The sequence below is a fragment of the Paramisgurnus dabryanus genome, chromosome 13, assembly GCF_030506205.2.
Source record: "Paramisgurnus dabryanus chromosome 13, PD_genome_1.1, whole genome shotgun sequence".
In the NCBI taxonomy this organism is placed as follows: Eukaryota; Metazoa; Chordata; class Actinopteri; order Cypriniformes; family Cobitidae; genus Paramisgurnus; species Paramisgurnus dabryanus.
Window position 1 is genome coordinate 535,060 of NC_133349.1, and position 22,807 is coordinate 557,866.

At 38.8% G+C, this 22,807-nt stretch overlaps 2 protein-coding genes across 5 annotated transcripts; both read left to right on the forward strand.

The window, feature by feature from the left end:
- Positions 1–1,101: 1,101 nt before the first annotated feature.
- cndp1 (carnosine dipeptidase 1) lies at positions 1,102–5,950 on the forward strand. The gene is made up of 12 exons (XM_065270570.2): positions 1,102–1,241; positions 1,324–1,431; positions 2,870–3,013; positions 3,109–3,271; positions 3,367–3,455; positions 3,550–3,747; positions 3,964–4,048; positions 4,136–4,296; positions 4,397–4,561; positions 4,640–4,781; positions 5,394–5,541; positions 5,688–5,950. Exons 1-12 carry the CDS (start codon positions 1,239–1,241, stop codon positions 5,758–5,760), a joined length of 1,479 nt encoding a protein of 492 aa, XP_065126642.1. The 5' UTR covers positions 1,102–1,238; the 3' UTR covers positions 5,761–5,950.
- Positions 5,951–6,535: 585 nt separating this feature from the next.
- On the forward strand, positions 6,536–21,353 carry wdtc1 (WD and tetratricopeptide repeats 1). Of its 4 annotated transcripts, none has more exons than XM_065270569.2 (16): positions 6,536–6,775; positions 7,335–7,460; positions 7,547–7,630; positions 8,153–8,199; positions 8,284–8,395; positions 9,786–9,973; positions 10,440–10,622; positions 11,659–11,753; positions 11,837–11,952; positions 12,066–12,141; positions 12,322–12,412; positions 12,494–12,667; positions 12,858–13,093; positions 13,318–13,489; positions 17,845–18,037; positions 20,443–21,353. In XM_065270569.2, the coding sequence occupies exons 2-16, from the start codon at positions 7,413–7,415 to the stop codon at positions 20,488–20,490; spliced, it is 1,863 nt and encodes a 620-aa protein (XP_065126641.1). In that variant the 5' UTR covers positions 6,536–6,775; positions 7,335–7,412; the 3' UTR covers positions 20,491–21,353. The 4 variants fall into 4 exon arrangements, with proteins under 4 accessions (XP_065126641.1, XP_065126639.1, XP_073667615.1 ...); XM_065270567.2 differs by lacking the exon at positions 20,443–21,353 and adding an exon at positions 18,197–19,546 and having other exon boundaries at positions 6,547–6,775; XM_073811514.1 differs by lacking the exon at positions 20,443–21,353 and adding an exon at positions 18,197–19,546 and having other exon boundaries at positions 6,547–6,771; positions 7,333–7,460.
- Positions 21,354–22,807: the final 1,454 nt, after the last annotated feature.

Consider the following 22,807-nt stretch of genomic DNA (forward strand, 5'->3'; position numbering starts at 1 on the left):
CAGACAGACAGACAGAGAGAGACAGACAGGCAGACAGACAGACAGGCAGGCAGGCAGACAGACAGACAGACAGGGAGGCAGGCAAACAAACTATTGTTTGACGTGTTTGTCAATAAAGAGCTGTATTATTTCTGTATTATGCTCATAGTTATCAACAGATAAATATTGACATCAGAGAGCTCATTGAGTTATATTGTGACCATAATAAAATAAAACTTTTGTCCTGGTAAAACTTTACTGAGCTGAATACAGTAACTTATTTGATTAGATTTAAAGGTTGCATTACTCGCTGTTTTAGCCATAACATGTCGTCATTACATTATTTTAACTTTCATTATCATATTTCAGTAAATGCATTCTTTCAAAGAAACATTCAATTCAAAGTGATAGTTCAAATAAATTTCTTTTCACTGTAAATGGATGATAAAGATGCCAAATCTTTATGAGTGTGATGCAGCGCCACCTGCTGGTGTTTATCTAGACTCACTCTCTGCTGTCACTTCATCTCATCTCATGATGTTTCATCTCACATACAGAACTCTGTTAGGGTGTGAGGTCTGCTAGAATAAAAAGTGTGTAAATGTTTTATATAATAATGTAATGTGTACAGTAGACTGGGCTTAGACACATGCTGGGAAATGTTTAAAGAAGTGGAAATATTGGGCTGACAAGGAAATAATTGTGCACTGAACCTGTTGAGAAAATCAAAGAAACGTCATTGTTAATGCAGTAATTCATCTTCATGTGTTCACAATAAAAAGACATCTTTCATTCATCATCTTTATCATTCTGTTGAGATTACTGTAGTAAATCATTTATATAATTAAAGACCCTAAAATGACTTTGATTTTTCTTGTTTGTTAGCTGCCACATGTGAGCTCATGGATGCAGAATTGTTGCTGTAGAGCAGAGGATTTGTTTGGGTTGTTTTATTTGGACACAATCTATTTGAGTCTACTGTAAGATTTAAGGTTTGATCTTGGGAATGTTCTGAAACCAGCATGAAAGTTTTCTCCTCTTTGATTGAGGGATTTGCTCCTGCGGCTACAAGAATTCAGTTTGGCAACTTTAAGCTGCTTTTATCCGTGTGGTATTGATCTTTAGTGACCTTATGTCAGCATGAGTTCTCATCATGAAAACTATTTAACATCACCTCATAGAGAGAGAGAGAGAGAAAGAGGAACACCAGGAGCACCGCTCAGTTGTTTGGGATCTCTTTGGTTTGTAATTATCTTGATATGGTAAGTGAATGAATTTCTATTGAAATATATTTTAAATTCTTCATAGAAATAGACTTAAAGATTGTGTTGTTATTGTTAACAGATGAAGAGCATTAGTTTAGTGTGTCTGCTGATGTGGACGGGAGTTTCTTCTTTCATGTTTGATAATTTGACTCAATATGTCAACAGTCATGAAGAGGAGTTTATAGAGGTAATGTCTGAAATCTTTATAATAATAATAATAATGCTGAGAGAAGAGTAAAGCTTTGAACAGTGACCTGCAGATGTCATAAAATCTTAATCATGTGTTATTGATGGATCTTATCTGGAGTACATACAGTTGTTTATTTAGATCAACCACACTGCACTATAGACTCTTTCATCATACACTGTTTCAGCAAAGTTTGTTAAAAAAAATCAATTTTTGAGATTAATACAGTTTTTCCCAGTCGCTTGGTGCATTTATCAGATTACAAATTAAATCTTCAAAAATAGTAGTTTAACCTGCGTATCATCTAGTCAGTTGTGTACATCATTTTATTTGTTTCTATATAAATTGCTAATATTTGTTATATTTATTTGATTGACTGTCAATTGTCTGCTGTTTCTTACATTATCAGTCACTTATTCTATGTTGATTCAATTATATAATACTTGTTTTCTGCTAATAGCCTTACTCCCAAAACACCTGTAGGCAATGGTTAAGCCTGTTGTCATCCTAATCTGTCAAGCATATTTTCTATGAGACCTTAACTTTGACTAGGGTTGTTTTGCACACAGGTTGCTCTTCTTGTAAGAATCTCAGTCATACATGAGATCCTTTACTACAGTAATCTCATGATGATTTACAAAAGTATACGCTGTAGCATTGATTTACTAATCTCATATAGTAATGGTTACCTGTAGGATAAGATGAACATTAAGTCAATCAGGTCATTGTTGTATAAATAAGAAAAGATATACCTCTACATCAGGCAACAAAATATTATGTAAAGATAAAAGAGATGCTCATATTTGCCAGATTCTGCCTTAATCTTATGTGTAATCAGACAGAGTTTAGTGTTAAGTGAGTGTCTTGCAAGTATTTTGTGATCATGAACGTCTCTTTTTTCATAAACCCTTTCAACACGTCTGCAGCAGGCACTTATTTTGACAAGATGCATGCTGCACATTTTGAATTCGTGCCCCTCAGAAGAGAAGTCACCAGCTGCCACTGATAACTTATAAAAACAAGTTGAAATTGTTAAGTAACATACAAATTTTTTTTTGACATCATTTTTTCTTACACAAGGACTTGTGACCTTATACTTGACATGTTCACTGACAAAAAAAACTTTAGTACTTTAGAGAGACAAACTAAGGATTTTGAACAAGTTAGGGGCTTATGCAGGTATTTGTAGAAATTGTTTTGAGAAATACACTTAATATTTTGCCAATTTAAAGTAGAAATGATCTGAAGGACTGAGAAAAACTGTAAACATCCATGAGAAGCACTTTTTACATTCATACAAAGTAGATAGTTAGGTAGAGAGACCGACAGATAGATTCAACATCTAATGAAATGTGAATTCAATTCTAATTCAAGTTCATGAATAACATAAATGAAGTCAGTGTTAAAATGCTGCTGATCTTTCTTTGGTCTGTTTCAGACATTGAGGAAATGGGTTTCAATTGAAAGTGATTCGAGTGATATATCAAAGAGATCTGACTTACACAGAATGATGGAGGTGACGGCAGAGAAACTCCGTCTTATTGGAGGAGCTGTAGAGATGGTGGACATCGGCATGCAGACGGTCAGATGATGATGATGATGATGATGATGTTTTAAACGCTGTAAATGCTTTTATTTGTTTGTAGTCAATTGACAAAACTTCTTCTGTTTTAACAGATATCCAATGGAAGCACCATAGAGCTGCCAAAAGTGGTCACAGCTCAGTTTGGCAGTGATGCCACTAAACACACCGTCTGTATTTACGGTCACGTGGACGTCCAGCCGGCAAAGAAAGAGGATGGATGGGCGACTGACCCGTACCAACTCACAGATATCAATGGTAACCTCAGTGACGTGTGTTTTTTTCATTCACACGAAAGAAAGAATGAAATGATGTTTTATTGTGTGGTAAGAGTGTTGATTTATTACGCATAGGAAATCTCTACGGAAGAGGAGCGTCTGATAACAAAGCACCGGTGTTGGCCTGGATCCATACAGTGGAGGTCTACAAAGCCCTCAATATTGTAAGAGACTGTGATTTTAAAACGAGTACTAGAACTGGTTGCTATATTTGAAGCTTATACTTACATTTCTAAAGTTTCTTACCAATATGTTTAGGAGCTGCCTGTGAACGTGAAATTTATTATTGAGGGAATGGAGGAGACAGGATCTGATGGTTTGGATGCTATGATCGTGGCTCAGAAAGACACTTTCTTCTCAGATGTGGATTTTATCATCATCTCTGACTGCGGCTGGTTGAGCAGAAGACCGGCGCTCACCTACGGCACAAGAGGAAACTGTTACTTCTTAGCTGAGGTACTGAAGTCACATCAGACAGAGATCAGATACAAAAATTATGTTTAAGCTTGTAACTGGAGTTTGGTCAAATGTAAGGATTCATTTTTAGTTCCCCTATTCGATTTAATGGAACCATGAAAGGAAGTCAAATTTAAAGTCACTTTGTTTCATTTCTATGACGAATTTGACTTGGCGACGATTTGTGTTTTCTGTGTTTTGTGTCGATGGCTGCAGGTGAGCGGACCAAAGAAGGATTTACACTCCGGTGTCTATGGAGGCACAGTAATCGAGCCAATGATAGATCTGATCGGCATTATGGGTGCTCATTAAACCAGTCTGATCTTTAGCAGTTGATATTCAGTAACCAGCTAGTTATAAGTAGTCTAAAGGTTTCATTTCTTCACAGACAAACTCATCAGTCCCAGCGGAAAGATCTTGATACCAGGTATCCGAGAAGCGGTCGCACCTCTCTCCGATGAGGAATGGAAGATTTATCAAGACATCGAGTTTGACGTGGAGCGCTACAAGGAAGACATCGGCATCGGTGAACTCATGTACAACAATAAGGTAAAAAAGGGACCGCATGTGTCACGCTCCTATAAAGATTATAAAATCATCCCGAGTTGAATTAAACTTCAGTTATTATTCATGTTATTCTCATTTTAAGGTCGATCTGCTTGCCCATCGTTGGCGTCACCCAACCCTGTCCATCCACGGCATCGAGGGAGCTTTCTCTGCACCCGGTACCAAGACCGTCATACCAGCCAAAGTCACAGCCAAGTTCTCGATTCGTCAGGTACCCAATATGGATCCGGCCGTGGTTGAGAAACAGGTGAAAGCAGATAAAGATGAATTTCAAAATGTCTCCATGATTATGAGCTAAAGTTGACCAGACTGTTTTTCACCTCAGGTGACAGATTATCTCAACTCTGTGTTTGCCAAACGAAAGAGCCCCAATAAACTCAATGTGACCATGGTTATTGGGGCTAAGCCTTGGTTGGCAGATGTCAACAACCCGTTGTATGAAGCTGGAAAAGCAGCAGCCAAAAGAGGTCAAATAAACCCACCCTATAAACACACATGTAAAAATCCCATTCCCTTAACAAAATGGGTAAATTCACTGTTTTGTTTTACATTAATGTTGAGGTTCATCTTGAAGTTGGATTTAAGTCTTTGTATTGTTATCTTTAATGATACACTGTAAAAAAAATCCGTAGAAATTACAATGTTATTGCAGCTGGGTTGCCGGTAATTTACCGTAGATTTAAATTTATGTTATTTACTGGCAAGAGTTTGTTCAAAGTTAAATAAATTTTAAATATTAACAAGTCTTTATCTTTACAGAATAAAACTATACAATAACAGCCTCATGCAAAGCATTCTGGGAACCAGAAATCATCATCAACCTTTTTCTGTTTTTTGCTTCAGATTTTGTTTCCCAGAATGTTTTGCTTGATGCTGTTTTTTTAGTTTTACTCTGTTAAGACAAAGACTTGTAAATGTTTAATGTTCATTTAACTTTGAACAAAATATTGCCAGTAAAAAACATAAATTTAAATCTACGGTAAATTACCGGCAACCCAGCTGCAATTTCTACGGATTTTTTTTACAGTGTATGAGGAATACATTTAAATTAGGGTTAACACTGAACTTCTGTCCTGCAGTTTTTAATGTTGATCCTGATATGATCCGTGAGGGAGGAACCATTCCCATTGCTCGAAGCTTTCAGGACGTGACAGGCAAGAGCATCATAATGCTTCCTATTGGTGGTTTTGATGATGGCTTGCACTCCCAGAATGAAAAGATAAGCAGGTATCGCTCTTTAGTCTCTCTGCTATTATGATTTCATCAATATAGACTCAATATAGACATCAGCATCTAAACAAAACATTTTCTGCTGGCAATTTTTGTGATTTTCCTCTTTATAAAATAATTCCTATTATTGTTTTCTTTTTCAGATACAACTACATAGAGGGCACTAAGCTGTTTATTGCCTACTTACATGAGGTGTCCCAAATCAAGAAGAACTGATCACATTATGTCATGCTTGTTCTGAAAAACATCAATAAACATCGTGTGTGTGTGTGTGTGTGATCTACACCTGTACCATTACCTGTTGTAACACACATATAGCCTAATGTTTATCTTTCGTAATGCATTTTTTCTGCCTTTAAAATAAAAAAGAAAATGTTCACATTAAACAAGGTTTATGTATTCTGAATGTTTTGGTTTTATTTTTGTACAGTCTTTATAAGCATGAAACACGCATTCATACAGTGAGCGTTTGTGTGGCTGCAGGTTTGTTAATTTAGAGGACTTGTATTTTGGAATAGTACGGTAAAACAGGAAATGACATAGAACGTTAGAGTTGCCAGAATTCTACTTTATTACCCTTTATTTCACAATCATAAACCTATGTTTTTACCATGAAATCACGTGAGCAGCATTCTCCATAAATTCAATACCATAATCACTTTAAATCAAATTACCGTTTATTAATGGCAAAACACAATAGTATTCCCTGTATTATTATTATTATTATTGTAAGGTAAAAATAACTCAAAACGAGAATTATGGTAACGTTAATTAAATCGTGTACATTAAGGAAATATAGTCGAATAAAAATTGTGTTTATTATGTATCAATATGTATGTGTCGTTTCAATAATAAAAACGATGTATCCGCACATTTAATATCAAACTTAGTCCCAAGTGCTTCATAACCTTTAGTTATTAAATTTAATACATTTACAATTTGCTTTAATTTGATAAAAACAAATATTTTTTGTTTGTGTACCAATAAGTTTTTGCGGTCTGGTTTAATTTACTGTATCTGGCAACCCGATCTGTCAGGGCTTTCAGTCATGGAAGATTATTAGTACTGCGTCTTCAAAATCTTACCGACACTTGATCATAACTAGTCCTTTATTTATTGAAGATACTAGTCAGCCTCTATCTAAAGTACAGAACTTAAATGGATAAAGCGACATTGTGTTTTGAGCGCAGATATTGAGGAGAAGATAAAAGGCCAGACGACACACACAGAGGTGAGGTGATATGACACACGGAGCTAACTGAGGCTAACAGCTTTATCTATTAATACTAAATAACATTGATTGTTGTGATTTTATTTATAAAGCAGCAGTAAATCTCGGGTGAGTTATGTGACCCGACTCAAGAGTTATATGAGCATTTGGTTTGTAAAAGTGTCGCGCGTTGCAGTCTAGTGCTGCTGCTGCTGCTGCTGCTGCTGCTGTGTTGTTGTTGTTTTGATCAAATGACAGTAACATTATACACGCGCACGAATCATTGAGTTTAGTTTTATTATTTCATCGTTTAAGATGGTTTGGCGTATTTATTTAGACTGAATTTTAGTATACGGTTTATTTGGCACGCTGGTAAACAGATCTTAACAGATCTAGATGATGTTTACTACTACAAAAGTCTAGTTTTAAAGTTGCGTCATGCATTAAATGATGATAAATCAAGAGACATCTTTGTGAATTTCTCTCACACATGTGCATGCATATGTAAAGAGAGAGTTGAAATCTATATTTGTGTGTACGGTAAGTGTAATGTAAATAAATGTATGTGTTTTGTTTTTAGTTCGGCCTCTCTGAGAGGCTTGAACAGCACAGATGATTGGCAGCTGGATCTCGACGCTCTGTGACGTATTGTGAGATCATGTCTGTACGAAACGTCACCAGAGATCTTCTTCAGAGGAAGATCAAGGTTTGTTGAGAGTTTATTTGTAATATAACACAATAAAAATCAATGTGGTGGTTTTCGAGTTTGTCACTTCTTGTGTGTCTGTACAGGAGAACAGATCACTGGATTTTGAGAGACACCATCATGTGACCGATCCCTTTATAAAGCGTTTGGGCCTGGAGGCAGAGCTACAGGTTTGCACTCCTGCTATAAATCAATGAATAATATTTCACTCCATAGTTTTGAGCCTTTTGATTATTTACTGGATAGACGGTTTCAGCAGTAACAACATAAACAAACGGCTTTCGTGAAATAAACGTAAACTCCACAAAGAATAAAAAACAGTTTATTTCTGATAACAAGTAGATTATTATAATAGCATATCAAAAACAACACTGAGGTAACATTACTGTGTAAAATGTGTCTTATATAATGTATACAGATCAGCTTCCAAACCTCCCTTTACATAGCACTGATTGATGATCGCCGTCTCCCCTCATCTTTAGGAAACCAAAACATTTGTTATTTTCAACAAGGTATTTGTTCCAGAGTTCAGTTTAGACACTAGCCAGAAACCGGAAGTTACGTCCAGACATGTAACTGCAACAACGCACGTTTGTCCGATGAAACCGTCCATATATCTTGACGTGTATGTATTTGCTTTTGTTGTTATTGATGTTCATAAATGTCTAGTAATGTGTAATGTCTGTGTTCAGGGTCACACGGGTTGTGTCAACTGTCTGGAGTGGAATGAGAAAGGAGAGTAAGTTTAGTTTAGTCTCAGTAGATTTTTCATTTGATGGTGTTTCTCCTCTTCACAAGCGTTCACACTTTCTCTTCTTCTTAGTCTGCTGGCCTCAGGTTCAGATGATCAACATGCCATCATCTGGGATCCGTTCCGACACAAAAAGCTCATCACTATGCACACAGGACATGCGGCAAACATCTTTTCAGTGAAGGTGAAATCCTTCTCTGCTGTTGTAATCTGATCTTATTCTTCTTTGAGAAATGTGAGTGTCATGTGTTTTTGTAATACCACCCTGGTCTCTGGATATAGATCTGAGTTTAGACGTTGGTTGGGACCAGTGCGAGTAGCGTTCACTTAACACGTGTCCTCCTGATGTCTATCTAGTTGTACAGTTAGGTTGCATTTACACTGCATGTTTGAAGTAACTCCATTCAAAAAAGTTTATCTCGTGGCACAGATCGGATATGTACGGAGCCCCTAAAGGGACATGGAGAAAAAATTAAATAACGTTTAGTTTCGCGTGCTCACGTGAAACTATCGCGTTCTCACGTGAAACTATCGCGTGCTCACGTGAAACTATCGCGTGCTCACGTGAAACTATCGCGTGCTCATGTGCACACGCGATAGTTTTACGTGAGTATGCGAAACTAAACTTTGAAAAAAATTCTGCTCATGAAAGTTTCACGTTAGCACATGAAACTAAACTTTAGATTTTTTTACACCAATGTCACCTTAAGCCGAAAGTATACTAGGGCCGTCTGCGTATGCGCACTGTCCGCATGACGTCATTTTCATCATCGGGAGGGTCAGCGGTCGGACAGTGGGCGTACAGTCCGCATACAACAGCGCATGCGCGTGAAAATATTTAGACAGGACACTCCACTACAAACAATTATACAAAGGAATTAGACAGCATTTGCACACACACTTTTGTTTTTCTTCTTTAACTTTTACTTCTTTCTAGAACAGAAAGCTGTGGAGCATGTTTTTTATCATAATGTTTGATTTCTGTTCTTTGTTGTCTTGTTGTTTGTTCTAAACTGTGTTTGCAATGGTGGATCCGTTACTTTTCTTCTCCTATACTAATGTTTTAATGTACTGTAAATGATGCCAAATCAGTGCTGCCCTGACGGCCTGTTAGACTAATAATTTGAATAAGAAATCATTTGTATTGCGTATAGTGTCGAACGCGGCCATCTGCGTGTAGTCGTGGGGAGTATACTTGGAAAGCTGTGCGGACGCATGCGCGCGCGAGCCGGACACAGAAAAAAGGTATACCCCGGCCTTTAGAGGATTGGTAGATATGACCCACAAATGTGTAAGCAGGAAAAAAGTGTATAGATTTTAATATTCTCAGATCTGTTTCGGGCCTCATTCATATGTCAGATAAATCGTATACGTGCATCCGCAATGTAAGCGGATGGATCACGGGATATTCCTGTACGTCATTAAAAAAGCGATGTTGTCACCAAGTGTAAAGGCAGATAGATGATGTAAGATAGATGTTGTCAAATAAATCAGATGTCGTCAACAAATTAAAAAGATTTAAATCTAGTCCTACGCAAGGTTTTAACATGATCTCTGAATGTGTTCGTTTACAGTTTCTCCCTCACTCTGACGACCGGATCTTAATCACGGGGGCCGCGGACACTAAAGTGCACGTCCACGACGTGACGGCGAAGGAGACCATCCACATGTTCTCAGACCACACCAACCGCGTCAAACGCATCGCTACGGCACCCATGTGGCCTAACGTCTTCTGGAGCGCTGCAGAGGACGGGATCATTCGGTAGGTCCGATGCTCAGACGTAAGCAGTGGTTGAGTCGTGTGTTCTGCTCGAGGTTAATTCGACCCATGGGCCTTGAATAACCTGTTTCAGTCCTGTCCAGATGTTGTTTTGGCTGCAGGGCAGTATTGCCCGTCAGGGGGCAGAATATATCCTGACATTGACTCGTGCCACAGCAGGTCTCTAACTAGTGCCAAAGCTGAATGCTTTTACTGTCTTCTGTGCTGTCAGTGTAGAGGACACATGGCCTGTAAAAATACATTAAATATATATAAAATATTACTCCTGACTTGGCCTATTGTTTTTAGTATCTTGTTTCTCCATCTTTAAGAAATCAGCCACATGATAAGTGAAATACGTTTACAGCAGTAGTTAAACACGTTTCACAGTCTGTGTTTTCTGCGGTCACATTAGTCAAACACATTGAATTCATTGTTAGGTTTCTCTTGTTGTTGTTTTTTTCTACAGGCAGTATGACTTGCGAGAAAGCAGCAAACGCTCAGAGGTTTTAATCGATCTGACGGAGTATTGCGGGCAGCTCGTGGAAGCCAAATGTCTGGCCATCAACCCTCGTGACAACAACCATCTGGCTGTGGGCGCCAACGGGCCTTTCGTCCGGCTCTACGACATCAGAATGATCCACAATCATAGGTGAATTATTATAGGAATAGGGCTTAAGTGTAATTTATAGTCGTGCGTAGGTTCTACACGGTAGGTAATGTGTAGGCTGTACGTAACCTGACGTGTACTTCGCCAACATTTTTACAACGCGTCCGTTCTACGTGGACTGCAAGTAGGGCTGGGACACGATACATGTGTCATGATACGATACAACACGTTGCATGTTGCAATGCATTGTAATGCTTTTTCTTTTTTTATCAAAAATGTAAAAAAAGAGCTGATTTTTTTTCTTACTTTTTTTTCTTACTTTCGTGTGCGTCCACACGAAAGCTGCAGGTGTTTTTAAATTTTCTGCCATTTTTATTCTGCTTACTTCTGATTGGCCGAATATGACAGACAACTGGAGAAGGTCGTTTGACACACACAGAGGGATTATTACATTTTTAAAATATCGATAGTAGAGATTGAAATATTGATACATTATCGTGGAAAAAATATCACGATAGTTAGCTGTATCAATATTTTTCCACAGCCCTAACCACAAGCGCTGTGATTGGTTCACTAGAACCCCTCACGTCAGGTTAAAAAAAATCTGCGTTGCATTTCTTCATAGGCATTTCTGCTTGCATCAGTAAAAAGAAAGATGGGTCAAGTTGAAGAGTGATTTAACTCAACAAAAATCGCTGTCTATTTACCTCCATCACCGCTAATCTTCTTAAATCATACACAACAAGCTGCTTCTCTGCTTCTGGGTTTGTGGGTTTACTGGCCAAGCTTCTTCTTCTTTGGTTGTTGTGCTGTTACTGTGATTACACGCGTGGATACTGCCTACCAGTGGTCTGCATGTGTAAGTGCACATTGACGTGAATGACGACCAGAAAGTATTTATGAAACCCGAAACATCAAGGCTACACTGTAGGACCTGCGCACAACTATAGTGAGCTCTTTATTCTTCTGTGAAACACACGTAATGATAAAACTTTAACAAAATGTTTACTTATTCCAAGTTTATAATTACAAACGATACATTAGCCTTTATCTGTGGATGTTCTCTGTGTTCTTCTAGAAAGACTATGAGTCAAAGTACCTCATCTGGCATTCATACGTTTTGTGACAAGCGGAAATCAATACCAGACGGTGCAGGGCAGTACTACGTCGCAGGTTAGTGTTCAGCAGCTTCGCTCGGGGTTTTAAAATGTGTATAACGTAGATGTACACAGCTGGTATTTCTGTATTTATATTAGGTCACTTACCTGTGAAGCTTCCCGACTACAATAACAGATTACGCGTTCTGGTGGCGACTTACGTAACGTTCAGCCCTGATGGTACTGAGCTGCTGGTTAACATGGGTGGAGAACAGGTGACTGACCCAAGAACAGAGTTTTGATTTTAATGTAGCACACAGTCTGCATCACAAACACAATGACGAGATGACCGCCTGTGATCTGTGTGTGTGTTTGCTTTCATTTACAGGTGTATTTATTCGACCTGACATTTAAACAGAGACCGTACACATTTCTCCTGCCCAAAAAGTCTCATCCATCATCAGGTAAACACTGTTTGTAATTACTGATGACTCAGTTTGCTCTTAAATACACAGACAAAATTTGATTGTGTCATTGAAGCGTTTGTTTATCTAAGAAGTCAAGGATAGGTGTTAATGTTAGTGGTGAATGTTGCTGTATTTGACACTGATAATGTGATGTGACTCCTGGATGTCTCCCGGCAGAGGTACAGAACGGGAAAACCACCAACGGTGTGTCCAATGGAATTCACCTTCCTGCCAGCCGCCTGCGACTGTCTCACAGCAAAGTCTCCAGGTAATATTCGTCAGTCTTATTACTGTAAGATTTGTGAGTTTCGGCAAAGTTTGTGTTGTTCTGACTGTTGTTGTGTATCAGTAACTGCACTGATCTTCCACCTCATCTGGAGAGAACCAAACAGCAGGCGAACGACGCCTTTGCCCGCCAGCAGTGGACTCAAGCCATTCAGCTGTATAGCGTGGGCATACACGAGGCCAGTCACAATGCCATGCTGTATGGAAACCGCGCCGCAGCGTACATGAAACGCAAATGGTACGTTGACGGCGATTATTGACAAAGTTTGAGATTCTAAAGGCAATTTGGCAAAAATGTGACATCATACTGCTACATCATTATTGTGTAGGTATATTCCTGTTGTATAAATATTTTTGTGATAAGGCTCTCATTCCACATGTGGTAAAATGTTGTAAGTTTCACAGAATACATTGCGTGTGTGTTTTAGGGATGGCGATCATTACGACGCTCTGCGAGACTGCCTGAAAGCTCTGACCCTGAACCCTGGACATCTGAAAGCTCATTTCCGTTTAGCTCGATGCCTCTTTGAGCTGAGATATGTGGCTGAGGCTCTGGAGTGTCTCGATGACTTCAAAGGGAAATTTCCAGAGCAAGCTCACAGCAGCGCCTGTGACGCCCTGGATAAGGACATCAAGGCGGCTCTCTTCTCAAAAACAGAGTCCTGTAGGTTTTTCCTCCAGTGCTGCTTTGACACTGCCAATCACGTGCTGACCAAACACATGTCACAGTTGTTTCAGGCAACTGTATAAACAAATAATCTCCTTACAATCTAGCATTTATATTTGTATACATTACAATGAATTAGATAAGCTCAAAAATATACAAAATGATTGACATGAGAGAACATGCTTTACCATGTTTCCTGTGAATATTTTCTTTCTCTGAAGCAGCCGAGGACAGGAAGAGAGACGGCTCCATGCGCTACCATAACTTCAGCCGGAAGGAATCTATACCCGAAGACGAGATCATCCTGAGAGAAAGAAGCTTCGACTACAAGCATCGCTACTGCGGCCACTGTAATACCACCACTGATATCAAAGAGGCCAACTTCTTCGGAAGGTCAGTATGAACCACAATATGTCAATTATGCCACTAGAGGTCACAAAACAACAACAACAACAAGGGCATAGATGCTGTGAATGAACGTGGAATGATGGAGTCGATAGGAATCAATCTAACAGGACTCATATTCATGGATAAAGTATTGAAATAAAGTTTTATAACCGTTGCATTATAATGTAAGACCACAGTGTGACGTAATAGATGAGAAACAGAGTGAAGTTTTCTAGACGCTTCCAAGTCCTGTTTCTGAATGCAGCACTGCACAGATCGATCAGCTTACGATAGCACAACAGTAAAACTTGGGGATAATGTTAAGTACACGTGTGAAGAAAATAGGGCTGTGCGGTATGTTGGTTTATTCCATTACCGTAAATAATAAAATGTCAGATGTAACAGATTTTTATATTGCATGCAGAATGTAAATAAGTGAACGTGCTAACCATAGATATGTATAAAGGCTAGATGTCTCGTCCGCGCTGCTGGCCAATTGAGATTTTCAAACTGTTTGGTTTGCTATAAATGTCAAAGATGTACCTATGACACTGCATACTTATACTAAAATAAAATAAAAATTCATGAAACATGTTAAAGCATCCATAATTATAGCCACTTTAATCACGTTTATAAAAAACCAAACCATTTAAAAATCGGTAGAAAATTGAGCAAGTTATCGTCATTTAAAAGTACCTGCAACATTAAACTCAATGCTACGAGTGAGCGAGCGCCCTGTGGTGAGATGGCTGTAAGACATCTAGCCTTTATACATATCTATGGTGCTAACTCTGTACTCCCGCATGTTAGACTCTCTCTCTCTTTGCAGCAGTGTCTTGCGTGAGGTCTCTATTTAGGTTGCTAAAGAAAGAAAGCACTTATCACACACAATGCTAATAGTTGTAAAGTTTTCTGAACTTTAAGCAAGGACAAAACTTGCGTTTATATCAGTGATGCGTGCGCTGCTGGAGCGATGTAGTTTGCCGCATCATCTGCTTAGAGTACAAACATCTTTGATCAGAAAGAAGAGAAAGAGACGCAGCGGTTAAGTTCTAATAGAAAGTAAAGACCTTAAAACAAACTTCATAATCATCACATCAAAGCACCTGTCATATTTATAATATTTATATCTAGAGATTCATCTCATATAAAGTTATTTATCCTGTCTGTAGGTTTATGCATATGGAGATTTTCGTTCCAAAACGTGATAAACGCCATTTAAAAAACAAATGATTTACTGCCAAAATCAGTATTATATCAGGTCAGTATTTAAAAGTAAATTGTTAATTTTACGCAAAATACAATATCCGCCGTATTATTCTGTTATCTTTTCTCCCTTTTTCCCAAAACGCAATAAAAGCCACTCCCCCTTTTCTGCAGAATGCAATAAATCCGCTCAATAAATCACAGTGCACCATTCAAAGCATTGTAAACAAACAATGGCGGCGCGTTGAGTACACGGACTCCTAGTTTTCCTCATCTGCTTTTTACTTTGTGATCAACAAACAAACAAAAACAAAATAATACTTTAATAGCATTGATAAACCTGTGATGGTTTTCTGTGACGGGAAAGAAGCCATCAACATCTAATAATTTACGCGAGTGACACTTGGGAGCCGGTCAAGTTTCTCTCATACTAACACATTGACCCCAGGGGATCTTATGAAAAACTTTCCATTATTTTACTCAAAGTCAATGAAAATCGAGCAGGACCAAAACATTTTACAGTTGATCGCTGTGAAAAATGTTGAGCGACGACGTCCCAAGTATAACCGCAGAAATGACAGTGTTCTTAATATGACAAAGTAAGTGTTTAGATTAATGCCATTGATGTTTTTTTTTTTTATTAATGTATAGCACTAGTCAACTAAATGAATATAACATGGCAAAGATGAATGCACATTTATATATTGATTCATTTATCGCATTTTGAAAAAAAACTTGTCATGGGTTTATTGCATTTTGTGCATTTGTTTTTATAATAAATCTTTGAAAATCAAGTTATGGATTTGAATTTTTTATGTTTTTATAACCTAAAGATAGCCTGACGTTGTCATACTCAATTCTAGTCAGAATTTGAGTCTGATACCGCTCCATTGAGCTATAATTATGAGGCGTGTCTCAACCGAAAAATGCCTCTGCACTCAATTGGATAGACCTACGACCAATCAGAGCAACGGGGTGTGAGACGTATGTTGAAATGACGTATTTGCAGCTTGACCGAACTGCTAGTTATTTCGCTACGACACACACTACAAGTCTGAGTTTGCGAACGTACATCAACACCTACTATGTTTACAACATTTCATTTATATCACATTAAGTCATACAGTAAGACTATCTCTTACCATTTGTACATTAGTTGAACTTCATCCACGACGATACCCATTACGTTTGCTTGTTATATCCATCTCGTCGTGCACACCGAGTTGCATCGCCGTGATACCCATTTTAGTTGCTTCTTTAACTTGATCTTTCATAAGTGCGACAACTTTTGTCGAATCCCGTAGGACGGCAAAAACATCAACAAATGCCTTGCTCGCGTTTCTCTGTTCCTCTTTTAAAATCAATGCTCTGTCGATATCTTTTAGAACAGACTCAATGTCAGAGTCCACACATCTGATTTCTACCGCGGCAGCCATTTCGTTGTAAACAACAGATTCAACACACGCGCTCTTTGGTGACGTGGTTGATTTACGTTACTGATCATCTGTCCATCATCATATAAAGCCCGCCCTGACAATTTGATTGGTTCGACCAGCTTTGGGTCGAGCATAGTAGCAACTCAACGGTGAAACTCCAGACCGATCTTCCCGTTCCTCAAAATGTTGTGGGCGGGGCTAAGATCGGCTGGCACCCAGGCTAACCTAAAGATGCTATGTGAAAGTTTGTAACAGAAAAGAGTGGTTTTCATCTTCTCACTTTCTAAAAACACGTTTTTACCCAAATTAGTCGAAATGGATTTATTGCATTTTGGAACTAAACTATTCATAACTGCTTATTTTACATATTGCCTATTTTTTATGTACTGTATGCATAAACAAAAAACACAATGAATGCATACTAGAGCTTCAATAGTCTTGAAAATTAATAACTTATTTTAAAAAAACATTTTGTCTATTAAGACTTATTACACGGCTCTCTGGAATGCTTGATTCTGATTGGTCAGTTGAGACATTTGCAGGTTCGTTCTTTTCAAATAATAACCGCTCCAAAGTAATAACGCATAGCCGGCCCGGTACTACTTGAACGATTTAAATCGCTCCGCGCCAATAAAGATTACTGTTTGGGGCCATCTTGTGACAAACACTGGACAACCACAACATTTTGACATTAATTTTAACATGTACGGAAAAAACAAAACATTTAAACAGTGGATAGAAAAACGAACAACGACAAGACACCGAGAGCTTACTGAGACTGAACTTGACAAAATAGAGCATGACAGCTACGAAGCCAACACACAAAAAAATACAGAATGGGCATTAAAACTTCTCAAAGACTGGCTAAAAGAGAAAAAATGGAGACAGACAAGTATGAAGCAGAGGATATTAATAAGGTATTACGATCATTTTATCCATCTGTGCAAAGTTTCGCGGAAGGATAAAAATGTTAATTTAAAACAAATATGCCAATAAAATTTTCAAATTCATATTCATGTCCAGTTTTTTTCTTATGTGACAAGTAGCCGTGTAATAAGCGGGATAATGTAGAGGCGGCCGGTAGTTATCGGGAAATAAGCCCCGACAGTGTGATCAGGACCCGACGCGAAGCGTATAAGTGAAAATGCCCAGAAGTTTATGTAAGGGATAATGTACCGGCTGCCTCTACATTATCCCTTACATAAACTTCTGGGCATTTTCACTATAACACTAACTTAAAATTGTGGTGAGCATTAAATTATAGCTACAGTCAGAGGCAAATTTCAATATAAACTGAAATACATATACCGTGAAATATACCATTTGGGTGAAATAAAACGACTCATTCTGTGAAATAGATTTTTGGTCATACCGCCCACCCCTAGAACAAAATATATAACACTGTGCCAGTGATGTTTGAAAATTTTAATGCAAAAATGCCTTTAAACGTTTTTTTTCTGCATATAAATGAAAATGATTTAATGTCAGAAATATTAAAGAAGAGCAAGGGGAATACTGTATTGTATTACGCATCAAACATTTTGAATGTATTTATCTACTACAAGTGTTTAGTTCACATGATGGCAGTTTGAGGGTAAATACATGAATATTTGTCTTTATCATATAGCTAAAGAGATATTATTAACTATATGTGCCCTTCATATAGTAATGAAGAATGTAGCATGTGACTCGTTTGGTTCTTAATGTCTCTCCTTACAGTAAAGGTCAGTATATTGTGAGCGGATCTGACGATGGGTCGTTTTTCATCTGGGAGAAAGAAACGACGAACCTGGTGCGGATCTTACAGGGGGACGAGTCTATAGTGAACTGCCTGCAGCCGCACCCCAGTTATTGTTTCCTGGCCAGCAGCGGCATCGATTCTGTGGTACGACTGTGGAGCCCCAGACCAGAGGTACAGTATGAGCTCACTGTCATCATAACATTACATCACATCATTACACGAGTGGAGGCGGGAATCCCTTGGATTCAAGGGCACTAAACATGAAGTCGGTGAGGGCGTAAAGCTTAAAGTAAAAAGCAAACCTTTTTTTTATTTGTGTTCGACCGGCAGTCGGAGAGCGTGGAGAATTGTCGTGTGGTGGAGGACATGGAGGGGGCGGCACAGGCCAACCAGAAGCGCATGAACGCCGACCCGCTGGAGGTGATGCTGTTGAACATGGGCTATCGGATCACGGGTCTGAGCAGCCGAGGCACGGACGCGTCCGACGAGGACGAAAGCTCCGAGGGTCAGGTTCAGTGTCGCTCCAGCTAGAACTCGGTCTTCCATCACAGACCTCCAGCTGCATCCGTACCACCTTTGAGAAGACGGGAAAAGCACCTTAGATTTCTTCTTCTTTTTGTTTCAGTTCTTGCACACGACGCCCAGTGAATGAACGCACGGAGAGCTGATGTTTGGAGAAGCTTCTTTGTCCTCCACAAAACAAAACTTCCCACGAAGAGGTGCGCGCTTCAATTTCCCGCTCGGCCGAAGCCAAGTCAGAGCTCTTAAAGTGTAGAAGCGCTAGAGAAGCGTCGACGACGTACGGTCAGGTTAAAGCTCGTTTCCAAAGTCTCACAAGCGCTCAGTGTTCTTCTTAATGCAGGGCTTGCTAACAGACGGCGTTTCGTCTTCATTTGTGAAGTTCTCTGTTTCTTTCTTTTATAAATGAACGTGATGATGATGATGATGAGCGTCAGAGGAATGATGTTCAGTGAACTGCGGCACTTTCTTTTCAAGCTATTCTGGTGTTTTTGGACTGTTCTGCAGGTTTTACGGGACTGAACGTGTTTTGTTGTTGATGCTGTTTATTGTCAGAAATGTTGTTTTGTATCTTCATTTTCACGAGTAGGAAAGACAAAGGCGGCTCTGTCATTTTCATAGATAAACCTGAGAAGAGAAAATGAAACCTTACACAGGAGTAAACTATTCTTATGTTAAACGAAAGACGCTTGCAGATTCATGAAAGCCAGCTGAAATGTGCTTCGTGTATTGGAATTAAATGCATACTAAATCATTCTGCTCAGAAAGGATATAATTATTGACGAAATTGATGATATTTTTGCATTTGATAATGTTGTGATGGTCTGTGAGACCAAGATCAGAAACTCTGTTAGGCTTGTTTGTTTCTCTCTTTATTTTTGGTTTGGAGATTTCAGTGAAGTTTAATGCAACATTTGAAAAAATAATAAATGATACTCCGAGTTCTGCAACAGCTCTGTGTTTGCTGTTATAATCTTTTGTGTTCTTCAAAGAGGAAAACATATCACAGACTGTAACTTTGATCACATTTAAGTTTAAGTTTGGCTTTTTAACAGCACTGAAAGCAACACAACTCCATGATCTCTGTTCATTCAGCTGACAGACACACACTGCACAGTTTACACATCAGCAGTCAGAAATAAAAATCCTTTTATTTACATTTATCACGTGTCCTTCTTTATCTCTGTATTAAGCTACAGAACTTTTGATAATGACATGAAAGTGTGTGATGGTTTATTTCATGACACATTCATTTGTGTTGAAAATAAAAAGCTGGAAATGCAACCAGTTCTCAGGATTTTAGCTTTATATTTTTTTAAGGATCACTTGTGTGTTCAACTTATCAAAATACATTTAGTTTGTACATACAGTGCAGAGCTTCCACAATCTGGCCAGCTGACAGTTCTACATTTGATATGGTATATAGATGTCTTTTCTATATATATCATCCTGAGAACCAGGAAAACATTTTTCGAGAATTTTTAGTTTTTTTCTTTCAAAAATTAAGTGTTGGGGTGGTAACAAACACAAAAAACACTTAATTTTATGACCACTGTAGTTGACCACGGGACTTTTATGTTCTGAATTACATTCATCTTGATTCTGTGTTTTTGCCATTTGATTCAATTTTCGCATTTATGTTTACATTCATTTTTGTTTTCAATTTCCTTTTCACCACAATGTGCATTTAAAGGTTATGAGTTTTAAATGAGATGATTAATTATGATATTTGGTGTAGCATTCTGACACACAGGAACATGTGGCTCTTATTTCATCTCACAAATCTTCTGCTTTGCATCCGGGCATTCTGCATCTAGAAACATTTTTTCCATTTACTCATACTGTTCTTAGCATGCTGCATACTAGGGAAGTACGTACATTCAGACGCAGGAACAACGTAAGCGTGCCTTTCCCTGATTGGACGTTGTGAATGTACGCAGATCGGCTCCCCGCTGAATCCCTGTGCTCTACTTTGATAAAGTTGTTTTCATTGCATTTGCCATGTGCCCAATTTGTCAAAGTCTACCTTTTGCTGAATAGTTTGTTTTATTCTACAGACATTATTCATTTTCTGCCATGTTGTGCCACAAACAGTGAGGAGATAATGTGCCTTACCTGTGTCCTCTAAAGACCACCTGACCTACATCCCCTAATGAGGAAAGTGTAGTTTACATCTAGGCCAGAAGAGAGAAGAGGAAAGTACCTTAACACCACCACAGCAGCACTCCTTTGAATTATATAATACTTTATGTGTAGTGTGCACACTAAAAATGATCGGTATGTGTCGTTCAGTAACACAATGAGATCATATGATGCATTATCAGTTATTGTTACATAATAAGTATGCATACTCTTTCACTTGCTGTTTATAAAAAATAGCAGGCAGTGTAAAGAATAGGATGGCTTTAAGTTAATGGTGTCATATGGATGATGTGACACCTTGACACATGAACCCAATGTCTGGAGAAAATACATTAGCAAGCCACATCTTTCATGTTATATAACATAAGCCCAGAACACAGCTCATATTTTACCACCACATCAGAAAGATTTTTTTCTTTCATTGTTTCAAAAATGTCAAAATAATGAAGCACATACAGCCGCGGTTTTGTTTTCAGTGTGTGCATTACACAAAAATGTGTAAAAGTGAACTGACATGTTTGATTCCTAACACAGACAGGAATTAAGTCTCAGACTAAAATGAATGTTTAATCTGTCTTAACTGAAAACATCTCGCACTAACATGTGTCTGTGCCTTTTTTTTATCTCAAGATGTACACCCGTATTTAAACCACATTTGGGAAACCAGTCTAAGGGATCAAATGTGTTAGTCTGGAGAATTTGAAGGGATGGAAGTGATGTGATTTAACAAAATCCCTTGGCTGTCACTGTAAAGTAGGTCTAAATGTGGCTTATTGTTGCTTTATGTCCCCTTTATCCAGGGACAGTCCAGTCCAGTTCTCTTCTCCACAAACCCACAACAATAAAAGATGAAAACATTCAAAAAGGTTTTGTCTCGGTTTTTAATCCATAGATAATAATAACAAGATTTCAATGATATTCTGAACATTAACTTGTCCCCACTTTTCATTTAAAAAGTCTGGTCACACTATTTATCATAGCTGTGAAATAATTCACACAAAGTCATGGTTGCGTTGTGTAATTAATACAAATTGAAAGCTTTTTTGACATGCTGCACTTCCTGATTCATTTAAAGGGGACATATCATGAAAATCTGACTTTTTCCTTGTTTAAGTGCTATAATTGGGTCCCCAGTGCTTCTATCAACCTAGACAATGTGAAAAAGATCAACCCAGTAACTTAGTTTTGGTAAACCATTCTCTTCAAGCATGTGAAAAAATAGCTCATTGAAATTTGGCTCCCCTTGTGATGTCAGAATGGAATCTTATTATAATATTTCTGCCTCTTAGGCTGCAGTCACACCAAAAGCGCTTTAAATGCTTGCAAACGCAGGGCTCTTTTTTAAAAAAAGAGCAGTGCGGCGCGGCTTTTCATATTGCTAAGCAACCATCGAGTCAGCTGTCTTGTCAATCAAATATTGAAGCGTGAGCGCTCTTTTGCTGTTAACTGTCATATCAGCAGAAACTTTAAAAAGAGGACGCTTGCTCTGACCTTGTTTGAGGGTGAGAGGTGCACAAACACACAGGAGAGAGTGAGCGAGTGGTGTCCGGTTCTTCAAAGCAACTGTAAACTTCCCTCACCACAACGTAAGGCCCGCCTCTCCCCTCATTCGATTGGACAATGGAAAGACACGAATGACGTCGGGCGCTTCTCCGCTCTCAGCGCTCCTTCAAAAACGCGTGCGCGGCAGGCGGCAAAAAACCGCAAGGCGCTCGGCGTGCATAAACAGCGCGCAAACGCGCCCTGCCCATAGAATATCATTAAAAAAAGGCGCCTGCAACTGCCATAAACGCTTTTGGTGTGACTGGCCCCTTAATCTGCACTTTCCAACCACAGCACTGCCATTTAGGGCACACTCACATTATCCAAACCAAACCATGCCCCAGCGCAATTGTCACCCCTCCCTACTCCCCCAGGTGCACGCACTCACACTGTACTTTTTATTGATCCGAGTCCGGCAGGCGGGCACGCTTTCGTCATTAAGATGCAATTGTTTTGAAAAAGCAGGAAGTAAAGCGCTCTCTTAACACTGGATCCCAACGTAATGATAAGTCTGTGTTTTTTATTCGGAGTCGTTTGGTGCGCCGTATAGACCAGGGATGGGCAACTTCGGTCCTGGAGGGCCGGTGTCCTGCAGAGTTTAGCTCCAACCATAATTAAACACACCTGAAGCAGCCAATTAAGGTCTAACTAGGCATACTAAAACTTTTAGGCAGGTGTGTTGAGGCAAGTTGGAGCTAAACTCTGTAGGACACCGGCCCTCCAGGACCGAAGTTGCCC